The sequence below is a fragment of the Zootermopsis nevadensis genome, unplaced genomic scaffold (assembly GCF_977971745.1).
Source record: "Zootermopsis nevadensis isolate Lab colony 2312 unplaced genomic scaffold, Znev_1.0 Znev_ptg000028l, whole genome shotgun sequence".
Lineage (NCBI taxonomy): Eukaryota > Metazoa > Arthropoda > Insecta > Blattodea > Termopsidae > Zootermopsis > Zootermopsis nevadensis.
Window position 1 is genome coordinate 15,670,615 of NW_028259160.1, and position 19,888 is coordinate 15,690,502.

The following is a 19,888-nucleotide window of genomic DNA, read 5'->3' on the forward strand; positions in this document are numbered from 1 at the left end:
CACTTTCCAAGTAAAACCTTGAAAATTTGATCTGTTCCAAGATCAGGAAAGGAAATTTTTTCTTTTAATTTAAATTCTTGACTATAATTTACCATGCATTAATTACAATTCTACAGCATTATGAATTATAAAAATTACACGTAGAGCATTATACAGTCAGTAAAGTGATGAGCTACAGACTGGACGACTGAAGTTTGAATACCAGGATGCCCTTGGGACATTTATTTTCCACACCATTTCCAATTTCAATATCCATAGGGCTGAGATAATCATTTAACCCATAGCTATCCAGAATATGTTACATTCATACATGGGCGAAGGGAGGTATGAAGTTACGCAGCTAAGATACACAAATGAGCGCAAGACAGGTCGACGTGTTTGAACAGTTAGAGACTAATTTATATTGTTCACCACCTTGTATCACAACAGGGATATGGAGATGTGAACGAAATACCTGACAGATGTCTACAGCAGCTGGGATGGGTTGCTTCAGGAATTCCACCAGAGGATATGAGCAACCTCACACTGAACGAGATCGACACAATTGCAGCACTGGGGCAGTTCCATAACCTCTCAATGCCACAAGTATGCATTTGATTTGATATGACAAGTCTACTCGTGCAAAAATCAAATTACCATACAACATTAATATTTTATTAAAGTTTACAAAGTGGATTGCAATTATCCGCAAAGAAAGATCGCATCTTTCAGATATCAATTCACAAAACATTAAAATTATGACAGAATGTCATAAGATGCAATATTCCTTTCTGCCGATGTGACCAAACAAAAAACAATTACACCGTTCCTCCCAACACAAAACATCAGAATCCTACAGTACGAGAATCTGGTAGTCAAGGATGAGGTGTTGGTCTTGCGTCCAAAGTATCTCAAGAATGAGACCAGGCAGAAACAGTTCACATTCCCTTCCCTCACATGCAGAGTTCCGCGGTATACTGAGCTCCCGCGTTATCCATTTTAAGTCTGAAGTTCATATAAATATTATTTCAAAATCCAGTAACCACCACACGGACAATACAACATTTCTGCGTTACAGAAATCAATCGGTTACTGGTGTTTAAGGATATAATCACTGTTTATTTTGAAAATCATATAAAACTGAAAAAAAACTGTCTGCAGACAGAATGCAAAATTACTGTAAAGTTTTAAACTGTACGACACCCTGCTTATCATTATCTTCATGACATCCTATTAGCACCGCATTCACCCTTATCTGAGAAGCGGAGGCCAGATTAAGCAAGGGAAATATGTTAAGAAGTAAGTTAGAACATATGAATTTTATGACGACCCATTATACACTGAGGACAGAAACAGAATTTATGCTTGTTGCACAGCTCACTGCCCTGGCAGAACAAGTCCACAACAGTTGGGCAGCGAAGGAGCCTGAAGACTACACATTCTACGATCTGGCAGCATTACAACAAATACTATGCGGCTTCAACCGCACCGTAATCGAGAGGATACATCCTAGTGCATACAGGTAATGCTGGTTACCCACAAAGGAATACCAGTATTTTAAATTTAACATTTATTATATGATATAAGACAGAATGACAAAAAAATGTGAACAATAATAGTGTACATTTTCTATTTTGGGTGTATTATTTTGATATGATCTCAGTAGCTTAGCATGTTTTCAATCAGCAATTCAGCTTTTATATTCTGCATGTACTTTGAGGTTATGTTCAACAATTTTATATATTTTGGAAATCTTTTATATATTTTGAAGAAAAGGTGCTGGTACTGTATATGACTGTGCCAGAAAAAAAGGGGGGAACTGGCAACATGTACTGGAACACACTAGAAAGTAACAATTTTCCAGTGTGAGGAACGTATGATCATCAGTTTGCAGTAAAATTGTACATCCCCATGAACGTTTCAGTAATGCTGTACAGCACCAATTTAATGCCCAGTTTCCAAATACATTACGTAAAGGAGTAATTTCTTAGACTCCCCATTCAACAAGACTCAGTCCATTACATTTCTCTACTACCTGCTCCCCAGAAAGAAAGCTCCTCAAATAAATGAAATTTTCAATTAAAATAGCAGCACTTAATGGGGTCATAAGAAATGATCTACAGGAGCCACAGACAGACTGTGTAATAGTGGAAGGGAAATACTTTGAAGACACACGCAATAAAAACTACTGAAAGACAAACTCACATAGGAAAAAAAGTCACAAAACTCATTCTACCATGACTGTCTGTAACAGTGAAGCTTCCAAAACACTGGGACGACTGAAGTCCTGCCCTTTGGAGGTATTGCAAGGACTGGCTACTTTAGCTACTGACAGTGCAGCCTTTGGAAACACAGATCTTTGGACACCATCACAGGTAAATAATGATCGAAAGTAAATAATTTTGTTAGTCCAATAATTTTCCTCTATACAGACATGTATAAATATACACCATTAAATTTGGTAATTAAAGCTAGGATTGATGCATGGGCCTTACACAAGTTTCCACACACAGGCCATTCACATCAGTCTTTATGCCTGAAGATGACCTGGTCAGGATGAAACATGTAGTAGATAGTAAAATAATTTAGAATAGAAGTTGTGTAGATGGTTATTCTCATATACTTTTTATTAATTTAAATACACAGCAGGATGCAATCCATAAAGTTTACCTAATTAACTTTGTATTTAAATTTATTCAGTCATTGGGTACAATTTACAGGTAAATGCCATAGGCTGCGTACTGGGAGGGCTAGACGCACTTTCCATTGCTTCTATTCCTGCCAAGTCACTTGAACAACTGACACCTGACGCTGCTCTCTGTATGCCATCACATCTTATCAAGGTACACATTCACAATTAATTCTTCTCTTTTTGCACACCCTTTTAAGTCTGTTTCCATTTGATATCAACAAACAGCAAGGTCTGAGCTGTTATTTTGTGCTTTGTATTTGAGAGGTCCTGAATTCAAACCAAGGTTCATAGACCAGCTGTCCCGGCTAAATTCTTTTGTGATTTTCCTCAGCTTAAGGCATATGTTGTAACAGTATATTAAAATAGACCACAACTACTTCCTTCTAAATCCATTCCAATTCAAATTTCATACAATTATCCTATCACAGAATGCTACATAACCTCTATACAGTTGAAACGGTAACTGCCTTTCTAAAATTTTTGGTACAGAAAAATAAGTAAAAGCAAGCTAAATCACATCAGGACTTCTTGATTCTACTATCCAAACTGCATACAAAATGCAAACAAACTCTTACAGGCTATGTCAGCAACACAGAGAGAGAGACTACCTTCAACTACTACCAACTACTTCAGCAGAGAACAATGGACAGCGTTAAATTCATATGTGCAGGCAACTCATTGTAATACCAACAGCTCTAAACTAGACTGCAACAGCTCCCACAGTGAGTTGGTGCCATAAATATAACTTCAGATGATGATGCCAAAAGATTTATATAATATTGTCCTGTCAACAATTCCTTATACAAATTTCCATCAGTAGCTTACTAAGTCGGATGGTGCAACAACAAAGAAGACAACCATCTTCATACTCACCGCCACAAGAATTTGAAATCTCAAATAACCGACTGACTCGCTGGTACGGCTTTGAACCGAGCAGGACAATATCACTGTACGACAGTCACAACAGAGTAAACTTTAAATCCATTAACAAGTCAATAAGAATCTCCCTGAGAAGCAAATCCAATTTGCATAGTACACAAAGAAAATTTAGATATCAAATAACCTCTACTTCCTACTCCTGTTAACAGATACTGCTCTATTTGCATACTCCTTTTGACATCTTAAATTGATTTATTTTCTATCGCCTATAAACAACTGCTTTTATTTCAGGTCAAGCCCGGCCAGCAGAAATCCTAATCATCATGACTCTACTGAGAACTGCAGCTCTAGTAGTTTCAAAATTCTAACAGAATCTGTTCATTAATGACATTTGATATCAAAGAGAGTGTATTAAGATATTTAGGCTAGTATATTAACAATTTTAGTTTCTATTTTTAAACTATGGCTCTTAAATGTTCACCACACAACAAAATAAATAAACTCCATTAAGCAAAAAGCCTGTAATTGCTACGCTGGTCAAGAAATTCCCCACCTTTTATGAAACCTTAAGTCTTATTATTATTTTCACAGGGAACCACCTCTGGATCCCATCCTGTGCTATTCAAATCTAATTATACATAACCTCACACAATTGAGATCCATTTTAGTATTATATATCATATTATCATTTCAGAAGTGCCATGTGTGAATGAATACGACATCACGATCTGCATGGTTACAAGTAACACATATCTCTTTTAAGATATGTATTTGTTCTTTCATTGAAAATTCTTATAACTACTGAATACTGTCGACCTCAAAACATATCAAACCAAAATTAAATGCATTTGTAAAATATGGGGTTGCAGCAGTGTGGGTTTTGTGAATGTCAAAGTAAAGAATGATCTGGTCTTTAACACCATGCAGACATATGGGAGAGTGGAGGTAGAGCTACACACATTCTTAACCTCTGCAGTGAATGGATTTGTGTGTGTAACATCAGTCCCCAGTTTCTTTGCCAGAAACAAAGGAACCCCAATCCACTGGAAGGAAAGCGGAGTTGGCCACAAAGACTGTTCTGATGTCCTGGTGAAAAAAATAAACAAAAAACCCCTGTCCATAATGGGAGTGGAACTGAAGTCATCCAGCCTATAACATTAATGTCTGGGGTATTCTGTAGGATTAGGACTAATCCTACAGAATCATATTCTTAATTTTATACAAATAAACAAAATATTGGGTTCGCCAGGGCCATAGATGATCTAAAAGGAATGTCATTATTTCTAAACGTCAAAAGAATTTAAAAGTTGGCGACACTGAATAGTTATGCTTGAAGAGTGACAAAACCTTTTTGGCTGTTAATATTCATAATAGTGAGGATATGAATTAGTTTAATTCATAAAACGTGAATTACAGACCTTTTAGGTTATTTTCTGCACATATATTGGTGATGGGCAGAGTAACACCGGTTATACAGAATCAATGTGATGTGGATCCATATTGACACGAATAAATATGGCTGCTGAAGTTCGTAAATATGTACAATGCATGCGTACACAAGCCAAGATCTTCAAACACGATGAAGGTATGAGGGCGTATAGAGAATATATGCGTGGAAAAACCAGCATGTATTGATATTTGTTTAAATCGGACCGCAGATACAGTTTATAAAGATTACTCTATATCAATGCAAAAGGTTAGGAAATTTTTTCGTAGTAGACATAATGCTCCAATGATTAAGTATTTTGCTCGGTATAGCAAGAGTCGCGAAACTCCATAAACCATATCGTAAATGTGTTAGGCACCCTGAATGTCGTCCCCCCTTTTTTTTTCCAGAGTACTCATATTCTGTCGATTACTTCCGATGTGGGAAATGCAGCATTGAATTCTGTAAGATGGAAGAATTTGTATTACACAAACTTTTTGTTGAACACTGTGGCCTGATGCTGTGTGCCTCTGGAAGGATTCAGGGGCTGCAAATACCTAAGTATATACAATAATAAATTCTATTCATAGACACACAAGTAGTGTAACTATGTTTCTGGGTATAAATTTGCAATATGATGACCACTTCTTTAATCTGTTTTGCTTATATATTGCTCTGACATAGTTATAACTATATAAGTAATCAGTTCCAGGATTCATCAGCACAAAAGAAATGTCACTACAAATCCCTATTCTTTGTTGGTTTAATTCAATCAGAACAACCACAACTAATAATCAGTCGAAGGAATATCTCAAAATGCACACAAGTTCTCAAGTAGCTATATTCAATTCTGCATGCTTCAGCAATGATAATTTCTTCGTATGTTGTATGGATATGTTAAAGTTATCTGTAAAATGTTTGTTCTGCAGGTTTGTGCAACAAGCTACTGATGTTAAGTCTACAAAACTCAGAACAGAAAGTAAAGGATCTGAACAAGACACATGTGCTGAATCAACAGTTGCAAATACAACAGACATCAATTATGACGTAGACCTCCAAGTAGATGATCTGTTAACATTTAAACAAAATAACAGAAATACAGAAACAAACAGACACACACCAAAGCAGAAACAAAGACATTCTCAGGGCCAGCAAGCAAGCAACGTATTCGGTGCCGAAAATGACACGGACCACAATACAGAAACAGAGGTGAGAAGCGAGACAGATGAGCCATGGAATAATGAAAAAAGTGCATCCGATAGAGCGACTGGATCCAAGAGTGTCGTGTGTGATCAGTGTGGGAACAGATACAAAGATGTAAGCAAGCACACCAGATGATAAAAACCCTGTGGCATAACTGGACTCACGATGTCTTGATCCTTTCCTTGCCAATTAAACTGATTTCAGGATTGATGGCTAGATCTGCTAGGCCTGACTGGTGGATAGAAGCCTGTGTACTTTGTCTTCCCCTCATTCAACCCACCATCATCTCCTCTTCCATTCCTACTTCTCCACATTCTGCATCGTTCTTCTCTGTCTCCCTTCCTCCCCACATTTATTTTCCTTTCCCTGCCTTCATCTTCATTTGCTTCTCCTTCCTTCTACTCCTACCGCATCTTGAGAGTTTCTCTCATCGTCTTTTCATCTTATTCTATTCGTTCTTACCCTCTTCCTTCATATCTCTTTTCTTCTTACATGTATTTGTAACCAATTTCTGGTGCAGTTTTCAAATCTTCTCTTTTCTGCGAGGTGGTGCATGTACAATTGATGACATGACTGCTCTCTGTCGACTTTGAACCAAGCTACATGAATTGTCCTTACAACAACGGCTAACCACTGAGGTTTTCACCACTGAAGGGAGTGAGCCCCCCCAAGACAATGTCCCAGTGCTTTCATATGAAACACTGTCTGATGTTTCCTGCATTTTGTGTGCACTTTACCAAAGTTGCATTTAACGTGTAAAGAGGATGGGAGCAGTGCCCAGTTTTCACCTCAATTTTTATGTATTGTAAGCTGACACAGGAATGAATATCAATAATGTCCTATAAAATAAAGTACTCTTTGTCGTGCCTTGCCCTGATTACAAAAGTCCAGTTTCAGGTTATCATATTCTTCAAACTCTTCTTATAATTACAGAAGGTTATTCTGAGGACTCACATTTCAACGGTCCATAGTGAGACTCGTCCTTATCACTGTCAGCAGTGTCCTGATACTTTCAAAACAAAGGGATCCTTAGTTCGACACATAAGAAGGCACACAGGTAAAACTTCTGTGGGTAAAACGTTTGTTTCATTTATGCACACTATATTTTTTTCCTCAGTGCAAAGTGAACATAAACATGATTTGTAACATATGACTTCAGTTTATACATTTCCATTTATTTTTAATATTTAAAAGAATAAAAATCCCACATGGAATATTTATTCAGCTGGACCAATGCTATTTTATTTAAATGTTCCATAAGCATATCTGCAAAATAGTTGCAATAACATGTCCGTTATGTCTGCCTGCCTGCCCACTTGTAATGACTCAAGAACTGACGAACAGATATTCATAAAGTTTTACATTGGGAGTCTTCCTAAAATTTGTCGACTCTTTCCAATTCCAGTGAACATCAAACAATAGCGTGAACTTTATACAAAGACTTACATTCTTTTCTGCACACGTAAGTGACTCTAAAACCATGTGGGAAATCATTATCCAAACAGACGCCCCATCTACATGAAGGCCAATGACACTAGAGAACTGATGTCACTGTTACATATAAGACAGCATTCAGAAATTGAAAATATGGAGACATTAACAGTCTGAATTTGTCAGAAATGTTATGTTGTGCGTACATTTTCTAACTTCTTAATTTAACAAAGCTGTATGTTGGTACTGAACTGCAATTTTGAGAATGACTAAAATTTTATGAAGACATTAAATTCTATTTTTTATTTCCGCTAGACGAGAGACCGTTCCACTGTCAGTACTGTGGCCGTTCATTTCGTGAATCCGGTGCTCTAACGCGTCACGTAAAATCCAGAGTGTCCTGCCTTACTAAAACTGACGCAGATCTGCCTCGGTATGGCAAGGATGAGACATTGCAGGTAATGGGATGTTATGCTAAAAGCAAACATTTAGGAGATATTGTGTTATTGAGGTGTTTTCATTTTAGGGGAGATTACACACGTGCACATCCGTGAATATATACATATCTTAAGCCGTTTTCTTAGAAAGTAAAATATGATGAAAATAATGAAGAGTTTAAGAGTCTGAAAGAAAAATTTCCTTCCACATTACAGATTATTATTTCCAGAGTATCGGAGGAACATTGTAATACCAAGACTGATGAAGAGGATCACTGCAATACAGAAGACAATGACGCAGATGAAAACATAGTCATTAATCGTGATAATTGTGACTATAAATAATAAAAAAAAAATGGACAAATACAGCATTCCATAATATATTATATAAATACAAAATTATGTATTGAATAGAAAATAAAAGTCCCAGACAATTTTAGTGCTGTTCTTGATTTTGTTAACACTATATTTCAATCTTCAAACCAGAAGCAACTTTTTGTTTCCTTATCAAGAAAATTTCCGGAAATTAAATATTACTGCAAAAAGCTTGATTTATCTGGTTACATCAAACAAAGGGATAAACTCAAACTACCCAACCTTCAGCAGCTGACAGTTACTTAGCTGGCCAAGAAATTAATTTCTTTTGATGGATGTATTTCCCATCTTGGACAAAGGTTTACTGTATACAAAATTCAAGATACCTAATTTCTGAGGAAAATCCAAATTGGATAAAACTGGGAGTACAAGCAGAATATTACAGTATGTTCTGCAAACCCAATGAATGCAGTGGTTTTGAAGCAAGAATTTACCACGTTAGCACTGTGGGTTAAGTAACACTTTAAGTTATTCCAAAACATAGGCAGAGTTTGTCATTTTACTTAAAAAAATCAAATAGACACTGAGCTTATTCAAGGCACATAGAGAAAATGAAATCACAAGACTGGGACAATACAAAACACTTGTAACTTCTGAGTTAGTGTTAATAGAATTCGCTGTATAATTTCCGCTCTGAGGCAGTCTATTTAGAAGTTTCTGTAGGCCCATGAACCTCGTGAAAAGAAATATATGGTTCAAAAATTGCTAATTGACTGAACACACTTTGTACCTACATCGAAATTAATAAGGATTGTGTTCATTATGACTTTGGATATACCAAGACATTAGACTTTGGATCGCATTAAACCGAATCTGTACTGTTCCCACTATAAATTTTCACTTCAATCTGTTCTAAGGTAATATGCACAAATGGTAAATGCAAATAATAATTTATATTTATTTTGATTACTTGTTTACGATTATAAAATTTCCTTTGTACTTTCATGCATCAAATATCAACTCTTACAAGCAGGAAACTTGTACATCCTTTGCTAAAGCCCATATCTGTATGCACTGAAGCATGTTTCCTACTAAGGCCATGGGAATTCTTTTCTCCTCAGTCCGTAACAGTTCCATTGTTTGACCCGGCTCTAAGATCCTAATTCAGAAAGCGTTCGGCTACCGGCCATGGTATATGATAAAATGTGTATAAACTACACCGAAACGTTGTGTCTTACTGCAGAGGTTTCGTCGAAATATCATTTAAAATCGAGAGGTTACCTTATTCTAAGATTACACGTCATTACCAGTCTAACATCATTTAAGCCACGAATTTTGGTAAAACAGTTGCCCTGTTTATTGTTTAAGAAATACATTGAATTTTGAATGTTATTTCGGTGAACATTCTCCACCGGGATATCAAGTTCATTATCATTTAATTATCTTCTTCGGGTTCAACAATGTTTTAAAGAGTAACTAACACGATCAGTACCTGCCCTTTAAGCTGTAAAGTGTTGGTAGGGACAGGTGTAAACATTCGTGAGTAAGGCCGTCGTCTGCAAAGTTATTGTGTGTGCGAGCAGATGTTCGTTCCTGCCTTCTGCAAGCAGGAGAACGCGCTGTTAAAGTTTCTTCGACCGAAGAACGCGAGAGGATATTGGTGTACATCGGCAGTAAAATAGGAACAAATGGCGAGTATCAATGTTTCGTAATTTCACATGCGCTGTGTTTGTTGATGTGCTTTCAAGTCCATTTATTGCAGATAAAAATCGACTGTTGCACAGAAAATAGATCTTATCCCACACTGAAGAATATTTCACATTTCAATTACGAAAGAATTTTATGTTGCATGAAATGTTATATGTTTTGCCGTTTACAGAAATATGGCATAAGTTCTATTTGAGTTTATAGAATTATATTGGACGGACGGACACAAAAACTAAATTTATATCTTAATTGCGTCATGTTTGTGTTATATCAATACATATATTTATTTTTCCAGTCTATACACAAAACTTGTTTTAAAATAATGTTGTTTAAAATTATTTATAACATTTACAATATAAATTGCATTATGTTATATTTTATGGCGCTTTTCTGTGTCGTATAATATTACATTTATCACAGCGCTTTTGATTTCGACGACATGTTTCGATGTTTACCACATCATCATCAGGCTTATCAATTCATATATTTTTAAAAACTATTGTACATTTGTGCATTGCGTTTATTGATTTTTAATTTTCAGTCTTCATCTTGATTTGGAGTATGCATTTTGATGTTCGTTATTAGATTGTATTGTGATGTGTCGGACATCTGATATCGACAGACAATAAACTGTTATTGTCTGTGGATATCAGACGTCCGACACATCACAATACAATCTGATAACGAACAAGTCTTCATCTTGATTTGTAGTATGCATTTTGATTTATATCTTAATTGCGTCATGCTTGTGTTCTTCAATATAATCAATTTTATTCACCGTCTTTACACAAGCTTATATATTGTTAAAATCACATAAAATTATAACATTTCTTCATTTAATATTGTTACATTTTAAAATGACGACATGTTTCGATGTTCATTCCATCATCGTCAGGTCCATCAATTACAATTTAAAATCTGTTGCACCTGCTGCCCTGCGTATACTGATTTGTTCTACCCATTAGATTTTATTTGTTTAACCTTCAGGCTTCTTCCATTAAATTTGGAGGCTGCGTCTAGATGCCTTAAATCGGGTTGTGTGTGATGTGCGTGTCTGATATTACGGAACGGTAGACTGCAGGGCAGCAGGTGCAACAGATTTTAAATTGTAATTGATGGACCTGACGATGATGGAATGAACATCGAAACATGTCGTCATTTTAAAATGTAACAATATTAAATGAAGAAATGTTATAATTTTATGTGATTTTAACAATATATAAGCTTGTGTAAAGACGGTGAATAAAATTGATTATATGCATTTTGATGAATATCAGCAACTAAGCTTTTATCGTCTCGTTAAACATCTGTCAACTAACCCTGGCAACGAGGTTCGTGGCATTCTGTCCTCTTATTTGAATATATAATTTAACGTGACGGTGGCGACACAGAGAAACAGTGAAATATTAATACGTATAATTAATTAAATTCGTCATGATTCACCATGTTCTTCGGACAGTTGTAATTTAAACTGTTTAAACGAGAACTGTTGCTGTGAAAAGAGTCGATATATCGAAAACACACATCGACATTAGCACGGAAACAAAGTATTTGAAAATTATGGTAAAAGTATTACATTACATGGTAGAAATATTTCGTTACCTGTAGACAGAAAATTGACTGGAACGTAACGTAAACGAAGTGTCGCCGTAGAAGTTCATGGCAAAGCACTTAACACACTTCACGACTTATTCAACGAGTAACTACACAACTTATATAATGTAAACAAGCCATAAGAACCTTCGGTCTGTCACATCCAGTTCAAGAGTTCTAACGACAGTGTGAGGTGTAAATCTGCGGTGATGCTTCTGATATCTACAATGGTGTTATCAACTGATTTGAAACTAATTTTGAAAGAATTATAAGTTGATCAGCAGGATTTTTGTAAACCATCAAAATTAATTTTGAAAAAATTAAGTTTAGTTTCGGTCAAAATTAAAGTTTTCTCTACAAACTACGAGTTCAAATAAATATCTGAAATGTGATGGTCCTAAGAAATAATATGTATGAAGAGTAGAAAACATGGTTCGACAGGCAGACATCAAATGTCTCCATCAAATAAAATAGGTTAGGAGTGAAAAAAAATGTTAGATTTTGAAGTAATTTAATACGATCCAAGAGTTGTGAAAGAAAAATAACTGGGCGGTATTTTGAAAAGTTATTCACCTCATGCAACTGGCACAGCGTCCCAAAATAAATCCCAAACCAGCCAGTAATATTATTATTGTTCAAGGTTCCCGCGTTTTGAGTTCGATTTCCAATAACACTCCGAGCTTGCGTCGTGTTGTGTGCTATTCATGGCGAACTCGTCTGCTATGATGCGGTTCTGTGCAAGGGGCATGCATGAAATTATGCTTGCTGGCCTCATGTGACCTGTTTTGTGATAAGTAATACTCAAACGTATGATGTTCGATAACTGTTGCTATAAAAAGGGAAATTACGTTTAGTTGTCATTAGTTTTCGTACTACTGATGCTATACGCGTCTGGTCTGTTGAGCAGTTATTTTTGGAGTGCTGTCGTGACAGGTAAATATACAGTTGTTAGCTCTTAAACACGAAAAGTGTTGTCTTACGATCTCTAGTCCATTTTCCGGGTCGGATTTTGACGTGTTATAAAACACTGGAAGTGTGCTTCGTATTGTGAACAGTCATTTCAACCGGAGGGGGTGTGGTACAACTGTGACGCTAAATACAATATTTGATAAACACGAAACTTTCAAAAGGTTGTGCAACATATTTCAACATAACACGCCATTTAATATATTCAGTGACTCGTTTTCAAACCGCAGGTCGCGATATTAAGGATTGTTGTAGTTAATACTTTTTTTTTTGTGGATCACTCAGGGTGGTATGAACTACCTCCATGGTAAGTAACTCTGTTTGAGAAGCTGATAGTCGCTCTGATGGTCAATAAATCTGCTTTTCATGAAGCCTGAAGTTTCATCACTGGATTCCAATCTGACCCAGTTGAACTTCATACTCTGTTTCTTTAAGAGACATCCTCCCATCTACGCCTAGGTCTACCAAGTGGGCCTTTTCCCAAGTTTTATAACTATAATTTTGTTTGAATTTATTTTCCACGTGCTACATGCCCATCTATCTCACAACAGCTAATAGCTAATACAGATGAAGTGAATGACTGCATATAATTTGAGATATAATGTTTGAAATATATTTTCTTCTGCTAAAATAATAAAGTGTTTTTTTGTGTGTAATTGGACGTGATAAAGAGGGAGAGGCGACACCTAGAAAGTTTTTCAACAAAATGCATCACCAGAACACCTTATATTGTAAAGTATCAATTAAACATCCATCACTTCTTGTATCAACATTTATGCTGTGCTTCAGAATCAATCTTGAATTTTTATTTTAAAAAATTACTTTTGTCTGAATTGTGTTTTAGTGTTCCCAGACTTGTGAATCCTGAATAACATAACTTCTCCACATGGCTAGATGCTTTAACTTTGGAAATGTCTCCGAAGAGGATAGGAAAAAATGGACTGACAGACTGCAGAATGTGTTGGACAGTCCTACAGCACAACGGAGATTCAGTGATTTCCTCGAGAAGCGGGACTTAGAAGCAGGTCGGGAACTACTGAAATTCTTGGGAAATTGTCAGGAATTTCTAAGCGAGGCAAATGGGTACGACGAAGTGAAGCTTTTGGAGGAGGCTCAAAAAATTGTGAATTTAGCAGATGATAAGATTAACCTTACTGCAGAAATGTACACTCTAAACGACGCAGTCAAGAGTCGAGATATTAATAAAATCAAAGTGGCTATCACTGCTGCACAAAAAGAGGCAGCTACGTTGCTACAAGATGAAGGATATAAAGAATTTTGTGCACACCTTTTACCAAAGAATCACTGATGGATGAAAACTAATACATATGTCAGATCATTTGTTGTTATTTGTGAATACAGAGATTGATTGATTGGTTAAAAGCAGTGCTCCAGAAATATAACTCAAATATACTAGTCACGTAACAATATCTGCCTACCCATAGTCTCAAGTGAAGAAACCGACGTCTGTATCTTAAGCAGAGGTTAAAAATTCAGCATTTAATACTGAATGCTAAGATCAGGTAACAAAATCAATATAGTATTAAAAATATATTAAAATTAGCCGTCAATCACAATATAATATTATTAAAAGATTAAAATATCATTTTACGTTCCCTATCGAGTACTCGATTTACATGTGGAACATACACGACATGTTTCTGCTATATATAGCCATCATCAGGTGTTATGTATTTAAAACTCTTCACTGAATTACTGATTTTTTACTGATTTTTAATGACTTTTTGTCTTCATTTATCTTATAAAATCAATATAGTCTTCAGCTGCCTTGTGTGTGGCAGTTTGTTTATTTTATATATTTAATCTGAGACTAAAAATATATTCACTGCTGGTATTGTCAAGTGAATGAGTATATTTCTGGATGCCTCGCCAAATGAATTATAAAGGTATATGTTCACAGCAATTACTGAGTGATAAATTCCACGATGACAGACCACTCAGAATTTCCATAAATGTAATAACTATCAGCGTAAGAAGAACAGCTAAAAACGTTCAGTCATAATGTGTCAGTATTACTGCGAATGGTACAAAGAATATTTTGCATTTTCAAGTTGTGAAAAGAATAACGGTTCCTTTGCATCTATTATAATTTTTAAATGTGTAGACACTGCCTAAGTATTAAATATAAAGATATGTAATAAACTACCTCACTCAGTAGACTGTACTTTAATTTACAAGACCTTTGATTTCACTTTAAAAATGTAATTAGCTTATTTGTATCTTAAAATGATATGTGTTGATAGTCTGTAAAAGAAAATGTTACTTATGGTCTCAAGATACTTTAATTTGTTATTCTAAGGAAATATGGTTTATTGTTTAATATTTTTAGAAAGAAGTGACATGTTATCACTATATAAAAGAGTTTTCTTTCTTGGGTGGTGATTATTGTATTTGTCACTTCTTTTAACCTCTAAGAGAAATAAAGGACCAAATCAAAATGATACTGACTACCTTTAGTTTCCTTTTGATGAATTTTGACATATTAAGTAGCAGACGGCGTAAAATTAATATAATGTATTGCCAGTACAATCCTACCTTCATTTTGAAACAAACAGGATCTCCGCTGTCCTCACTGCATTGTCATTCATTCGCCTGAAAAATAAACATTATGGGGTTAGCACTCCTCCTTCAAATCACGAGTATCTAGTTTGGTTCTCGGGCCAAATGACAGCTATCCTCATTGAAGTTTCTTGTAATTTTCATCGGTTACATCGGGCAACTGTTGGAATAGGCCACATCATTCCCAATGGCAAGGACGAATTACAGATTTTGCAGAAACACATCAACAGCATCCACCCAAGCATTAGTTCACAATGAAAACAGAAGATTAAAACTTGTTACTATTCCTTGACATGAAGATTTCTCTCCTCTGGGTTGTTGCGCTGTGTAGTATGGTTGATGGTTACCAACGTTTCAGAGGTCATACTGCCTCCATCATCAGGGCCCTGATGACGGAGGCAGTATGACCTCTGAAACGTTGGTAAACATCGACCAGACTACCCAGAGCAACAACCCAGAAGACAGAAATCTTCATACTCTGATGACGGAGGCAGTACGACCTCTGAAACGTTGGTTAACATCGACCAGACTACACAGCGCAACAACCCAGAAGACAGAAATCTTCATACTCATCGCCCTGATGATGGAGGCAGTATGACCTCTGAAACGTTGGTAAACATCGACCAGACTACACAGCGCAACAACCCAGAAGACAGAAATCTTCAGACTCGCCGCTGTGAAAACTTCAAATCTTACATTCCTTGACGTGTTGGTAAAGAGAAACCCAGACGGCTTGCTGAGGCATATCATCTAATGAAAACCCACCCATACAGTTTTCTGGGCTTCAAGGCCCCAGACATATACATCATCCCTTTTTAATGTGGCAACGTATGCTCAAATTGGGCAGTTTATTTAATGTCATACCAAAACTCAAGTTTACATGTAAATTACCACTGCCCCCCTAACAGCATACAATCTACTGAAGCATCAAAACGTTATCTGTCCTACAGTGTTGCCATTATAACAAGAAATATGAATGCTTTCAGTTGCTAGGAACATCTCTTTACATACAGGTTGGTTGTTAGACTGTCAATTCTGAGACATTCTGTCTTCAGATTTATCACAACGCCTGGAAATAGCACATACATTTTGATTCCGTTCTATATGATGAATGGATGTGATGTGTTCGAATATCTAATTTTATTCTCTAAGAACAATTTTATTCTTCTTGTAGATCGCTTGAATGGATTATTACTGAATCACATTTCTGCATGGCGGGATGTTTGAGCTGTGGAGGAGGAGGTAACATTTCTCCAGAAAGTGTCAGGAGATGGACAGAGAAACTATCGAATGTGTTACTCAGTTCAATAGCAAGGCAGAAACTTCATGACTATCTTGAATCTAGGGACTTGGAACAAGGACAAAGACTACTGGAATTCTGGGAGAAATGTAATACATTCCTGATTCAAGCTGAGAAATCAAAGCACCTCAACCTGGAATGGAGCCGAGATACTCCAGAGAAGAGAGCAAGGTGAGAAAAATGTTTGATGTACACCACTTGATATTAAAGCAAGCAGTAGGTAGATGGATTCACAGACGGTATAAAATTTGCCTCATTGCCCTAGTACCAGACCTTACATACAAAAAGTTCAGAAGCAAAGCGATGAAATATAATAACAGTGAGTTACAAATAAAAATGACTTTTTAAATATATTATCTGTGTATGAGCACCATTTGTAATTACAACAGTACAGAAATGAAATGTATTCTTCTTTTTCACAAACAGCTTTACATGATTTTGTGTTCTAATGCATACTAATGGCAAATTAGATGCAGTAACTAACTTTGTATTTATTTAGGTCCCCTACGGGTCTTGGATCAATCCAAAGGCATTGCAAAACAACACTGAAGCAAGAGGCGCAGTTCATTCTAAAGTTTGCAGATTCTGATATTAACTTTGATCAGGCACAGATGCAAGCTTTATACACTGCGATCGAGAGTGAGGACAATCATACAATAATGCGGGCTATATCAGAGGCCAAACAGAAATCAGCTGAAATGCTGGAAGAAGAAGGATACCACGAGTTCTGCCGATACCTGCTTAAGGGACAAGGGTTATTGAAAGAAGGAGACTAAAATGTTTTAAATGTCGTAAAACGGGGAAGGAAGATAAGCTATGATTATAGAGACCAGAACAATTAAGTATGCAGCAATGAATGAATAGAATGAACAGATTAACCTGAGTTTTGTGACATTTCATAAAACTTCCTGCAATGTGAAGCCACAGCATTCTTTCCTGTTTAAGAAATATTTGTAATAAAGTGCTTTATTAATTTTTTAATGTTTTGGTGCATCACAGTCAATTCTTTTATATCTTGGACCTTATTCATCATCCATGTCCATCCCTTAAAAGCAATCTTTTGGAAACAGGCTGTGTCTTAAATCAAGGAGGAACCCCTTATTAGGTTAAATGTAGCTTAAAGATGGAGAAAGTTTCTGAAATATCACATTTTAAGAATAAACCTACACAATGTACAAACTCCAAGTTATAAAAACTGGCAATAAAGTATGTGATGCACTAATTGCACCATAACATCAAAATATTTAATTTCCATCTTTGATCATATACAAAGGGATATTTAGTTTTTTCTGTTCATCAGTGTCAAAAAATTAAAGCTTTATGCAAGAAATGTATCAAATTAGGTTTACCATATGAGATTTAGTTGCTCATGATGGTGAAAATGTCTGTTGTGATCAACATTTAACACATTTTATGTTCATGGTAGGTTGCGTAAAATTATAGTTTATTTAAAATTAAACTATGAGCAAACTACTAGGCATGTGAACGATCATTACATTACATTTTCAATCACTAGCAGCATCGCTATACATTTCCTACAACCGTGATGCCAAACCCATGCCAAGTTATTTTCTGATTACAGTAACACTGCTGATATAGATGGCGAATAAATGAATTTACATGGAATGGTGTTATGCTAGAAAGCTTTTAGGGTGCAAGCTGCCACTGCTTTCCCAGCCAACCATTAGTCATAATCTAAAGTCTCATTAAGCCAGTTCACATCTCATATCCTATTCTTCCAAAGAGCCAGTTTTTTTTACCCAGCTCAGTTTCCCAAGTGCCTGCTTTCTGAAAAATTTGTCATTTTTTTTTATTTTTTGTAAAAATTCCAACCTGACCAAAACAATTAAAAGGGCAGCTTTTGTTTTTCAAGTCAACCCAATTTAGCCACTCAAATACAGAATGATTGTGTTAACAACAGACCTACCAGATATAACGTCCTGTAACAAGCAATAAGAATATCTAGAATCTTCCATTGATGGCTGTGGACAACACAAGACCGCGTGCCATTTTTTTACACTCGTATACAACGGTTTTTCGCTATATTTGTGCAGTAATCTCGCTACCCTGTCAAAGCCACGGGCCACCAATTTTAAATATATTTGTTTACGAAATTAACGCAGGAATTTCATGGCCCAGTACGACACGTCATTTCGGCCTCGTGCAAAGCGCCGAAAATGCACACTACTTGGGTCTAAAAATTTGTCTAAACATACTATCAGTGTTGTCCACATTTTCTTAAATCACCCACCAGTTACGATTCACAACCTCGTAACCACATTTTTCATTTTTTCGGCGAAAAACTAACCTTAAAAGTTTGAACGACAGTAGGTACAAAAAAGCGCCACACTACTAATCAGGACCATAAATGCATCACCAGAACACTATCGATAATGTTAATGACTATTATGATTCTACATTTAGACACTAGCGCTATACGACGCGGATTTACAATTGTTGGTCTGGAGTTGGATTGGCACGGAAAACTGCGCATGCGTATCAGTATACCCGTATACTCGGTTGTTGTTATCTGTTACTTCGTTGATATTTTTATAACGATTCTAAAATCCATAAGCGAATTTTGGCCTCCGGAGACAGCTAGTAACAACAATTAACATCTCATGCATATCCAAATAAAATATAATAATTTGTCATGTATTGAAATAAAATATAAAAACTTCCAAGTATATGTCATTTATCCACACACATTAACCTAATCTAACCTATTTTTAAAGCGATGTCTCGATAACCCACAAGTACCCAATTTATATGTCGTTTTCTTGACGACGCTCTCCATAACTCAGCAGAGAATAATTATTAAATTGGAATGGGATAAGGAGGTAATAACATAACTTAAAGTACTACACCGTCTTTTTTCCAGGGGCAATAAAAAGAGCAAGACATACCTATCAGGACTGCCAATTTCTGGGACGAGACTTGAACCTGGAGCTTCCCAAATACAATGGAGTGCTAACCACAGCTGTGACGTTCCATTGTATTACTAGAAAAATGTAAAACCAAACATGTTCAATGGGTCACCGCAGAGGCTAGATCCTATCCTACGAGGGTTTAAATGCCCTATTCTCACATATAAAAGTCAATTATTTTCTCACCTGTATCGAACTGATCTTTTCCCTCCATTATTTTCTGAGTTTAAATAATGATACGTCTTCATTTCCTCTAACTTCTTTTCCTTTTTGTACATGCACTGGAGCTTCTGCGGAGTAACAAGAAATGAACAAGAAGTAGTACGATCCTTACCCGGAGCACTATGAAAGTAGAACACTATAAGAACAGTTCATTAAATTAAGGACACTGTGGTACAGATAAGAGTTATGCAGGCCAAGGTGATAAATTTCCTGTATTAGGAATAAATAAGG

At 36.1% G+C, this 19,888-nt stretch overlaps 5 protein-coding genes across 20 annotated transcripts in view; 3 read left to right on the forward strand and 2 right to left on the reverse strand.

Annotated features, from left to right (window-relative positions):
• Positions 1 to 4,055, forward strand: part of LOC110826656 (otoancorin-like) — a 78,621-nt gene extending 74,566 nt beyond the window's left edge. For all 4 annotated transcript variants that reach the window (XM_087357787.1, XM_087357786.1, XM_087357785.1 and 1 more), the window contains 6 exons: positions 430 to 585; positions 1,356 to 1,501; positions 2,234 to 2,354; positions 2,700 to 2,822; positions 3,249 to 3,393; positions 3,842 to 4,055. In XM_087357787.1, the coding sequence (XP_087213913.1) occupies positions 430 to 585; positions 1,356 to 1,501; positions 2,234 to 2,354; positions 2,700 to 2,822; positions 3,249 to 3,393; positions 3,842 to 3,918 (768 nt within the window). In that variant the 3' untranslated portion in view covers positions 3,919 to 4,055. The remainder of the gene's footprint in view (positions 1 to 429; positions 586 to 1,355; positions 1,502 to 2,233; positions 2,355 to 2,699; positions 2,823 to 3,248; positions 3,394 to 3,841) is intronic.
• The window catches only part of LOC110826649 (G protein-coupled receptor GRL101), a 138,550-nt gene extending 123,302 nt beyond the window's left edge, over positions 1 to 15,248 (reverse strand). For 5 of the 7 annotated variants that reach the window (XR_002542106.2, XM_087357747.1, XM_022057496.2 and 2 more), the window contains exon 1: positions 15,185 to 15,240. The gene's annotated coding sequence lies outside the window, so the exon portion shown is untranslated. Of the gene's footprint in view, positions 1 to 11,671; positions 11,690 to 15,184 lie in introns of those variants that run through there. The other 2 variants (XM_022057490.2, XM_022057493.2) reach the window with 2 other exon arrangements.
• On the forward strand, positions 4,850 to 8,486 carry LOC110826654 (uncharacterized). Of its 4 annotated transcripts, none has more exons than XM_022057509.2 (6): positions 4,850 to 5,135; positions 5,387 to 5,537; positions 5,906 to 6,293; positions 7,113 to 7,236; positions 7,926 to 8,068; positions 8,278 to 8,486. In XM_022057509.2, exons 1-6 carry the CDS (start codon positions 5,066 to 5,068, stop codon positions 8,296 to 8,298), a joined length of 897 nt encoding a protein of 298 aa, XP_021913201.1. In that variant the 5' UTR covers positions 4,850 to 5,065; the 3' UTR covers positions 8,299 to 8,486. The 4 variants fall into 4 exon arrangements, with proteins under 4 accessions (XP_021913201.1, XP_021913200.1, XP_021913199.1 ...); XM_022057508.2 differs by having other exon boundaries at positions 5,906 to 6,185; positions 8,264 to 8,486; XM_022057507.2 differs by having other exon boundaries at positions 4,851 to 5,135; positions 8,264 to 8,486.
• Positions 9,559 to 17,489, forward strand: LOC110826659 (uncharacterized). Of its 3 annotated transcripts, none has more exons than XM_022057518.2 (3): positions 9,559 to 10,053; positions 16,383 to 16,679; positions 17,008 to 17,489. In XM_022057518.2, the coding sequence occupies exons 2-3, from the start codon at positions 16,420 to 16,422 to the stop codon at positions 17,282 to 17,284; spliced, it is 537 nt and encodes a 178-aa protein (XP_021913210.1). In that variant the 5' UTR covers positions 9,559 to 10,053; positions 16,383 to 16,419; the 3' UTR covers positions 17,285 to 17,489. The 3 variants fall into 3 exon arrangements, with proteins under 3 accessions (XP_021913210.1, XP_021913209.1, XP_021913211.1); XM_022057517.2 differs by lacking the exon at positions 9,559 to 10,053 and adding an exon at positions 12,327 to 12,595; XM_022057519.2 differs by lacking the exon at positions 9,559 to 10,053 and adding an exon at positions 12,607 to 12,935.
• The window catches only part of Dic1 (Dicarboxylate carrier 1), a 38,570-nt gene continuing 33,866 nt past the window's right edge, over positions 15,185 to 19,888 (reverse strand). Inside the window, exons 8-10 of one of the 2 annotated variants that reach the window (XR_015537552.1) lie at positions 19,622 to 19,725; positions 19,415 to 19,509; positions 15,185 to 15,241 (exon numbers count right to left, since the gene is read on the reverse strand). Coding sequence is in view for 1 of the 2 variants with exons in the window: in XM_087357788.1 (XP_087213914.1) it covers positions 19,479 to 19,509; positions 19,622 to 19,725 (135 nt within the window). In the remaining variant the exon portion in view is untranslated. Of the gene's footprint in view, positions 15,242 to 19,100; positions 19,510 to 19,621; positions 19,726 to 19,888 lie in introns of those variants that run through there. The other variant, XM_087357788.1, reaches the window with a different exon arrangement.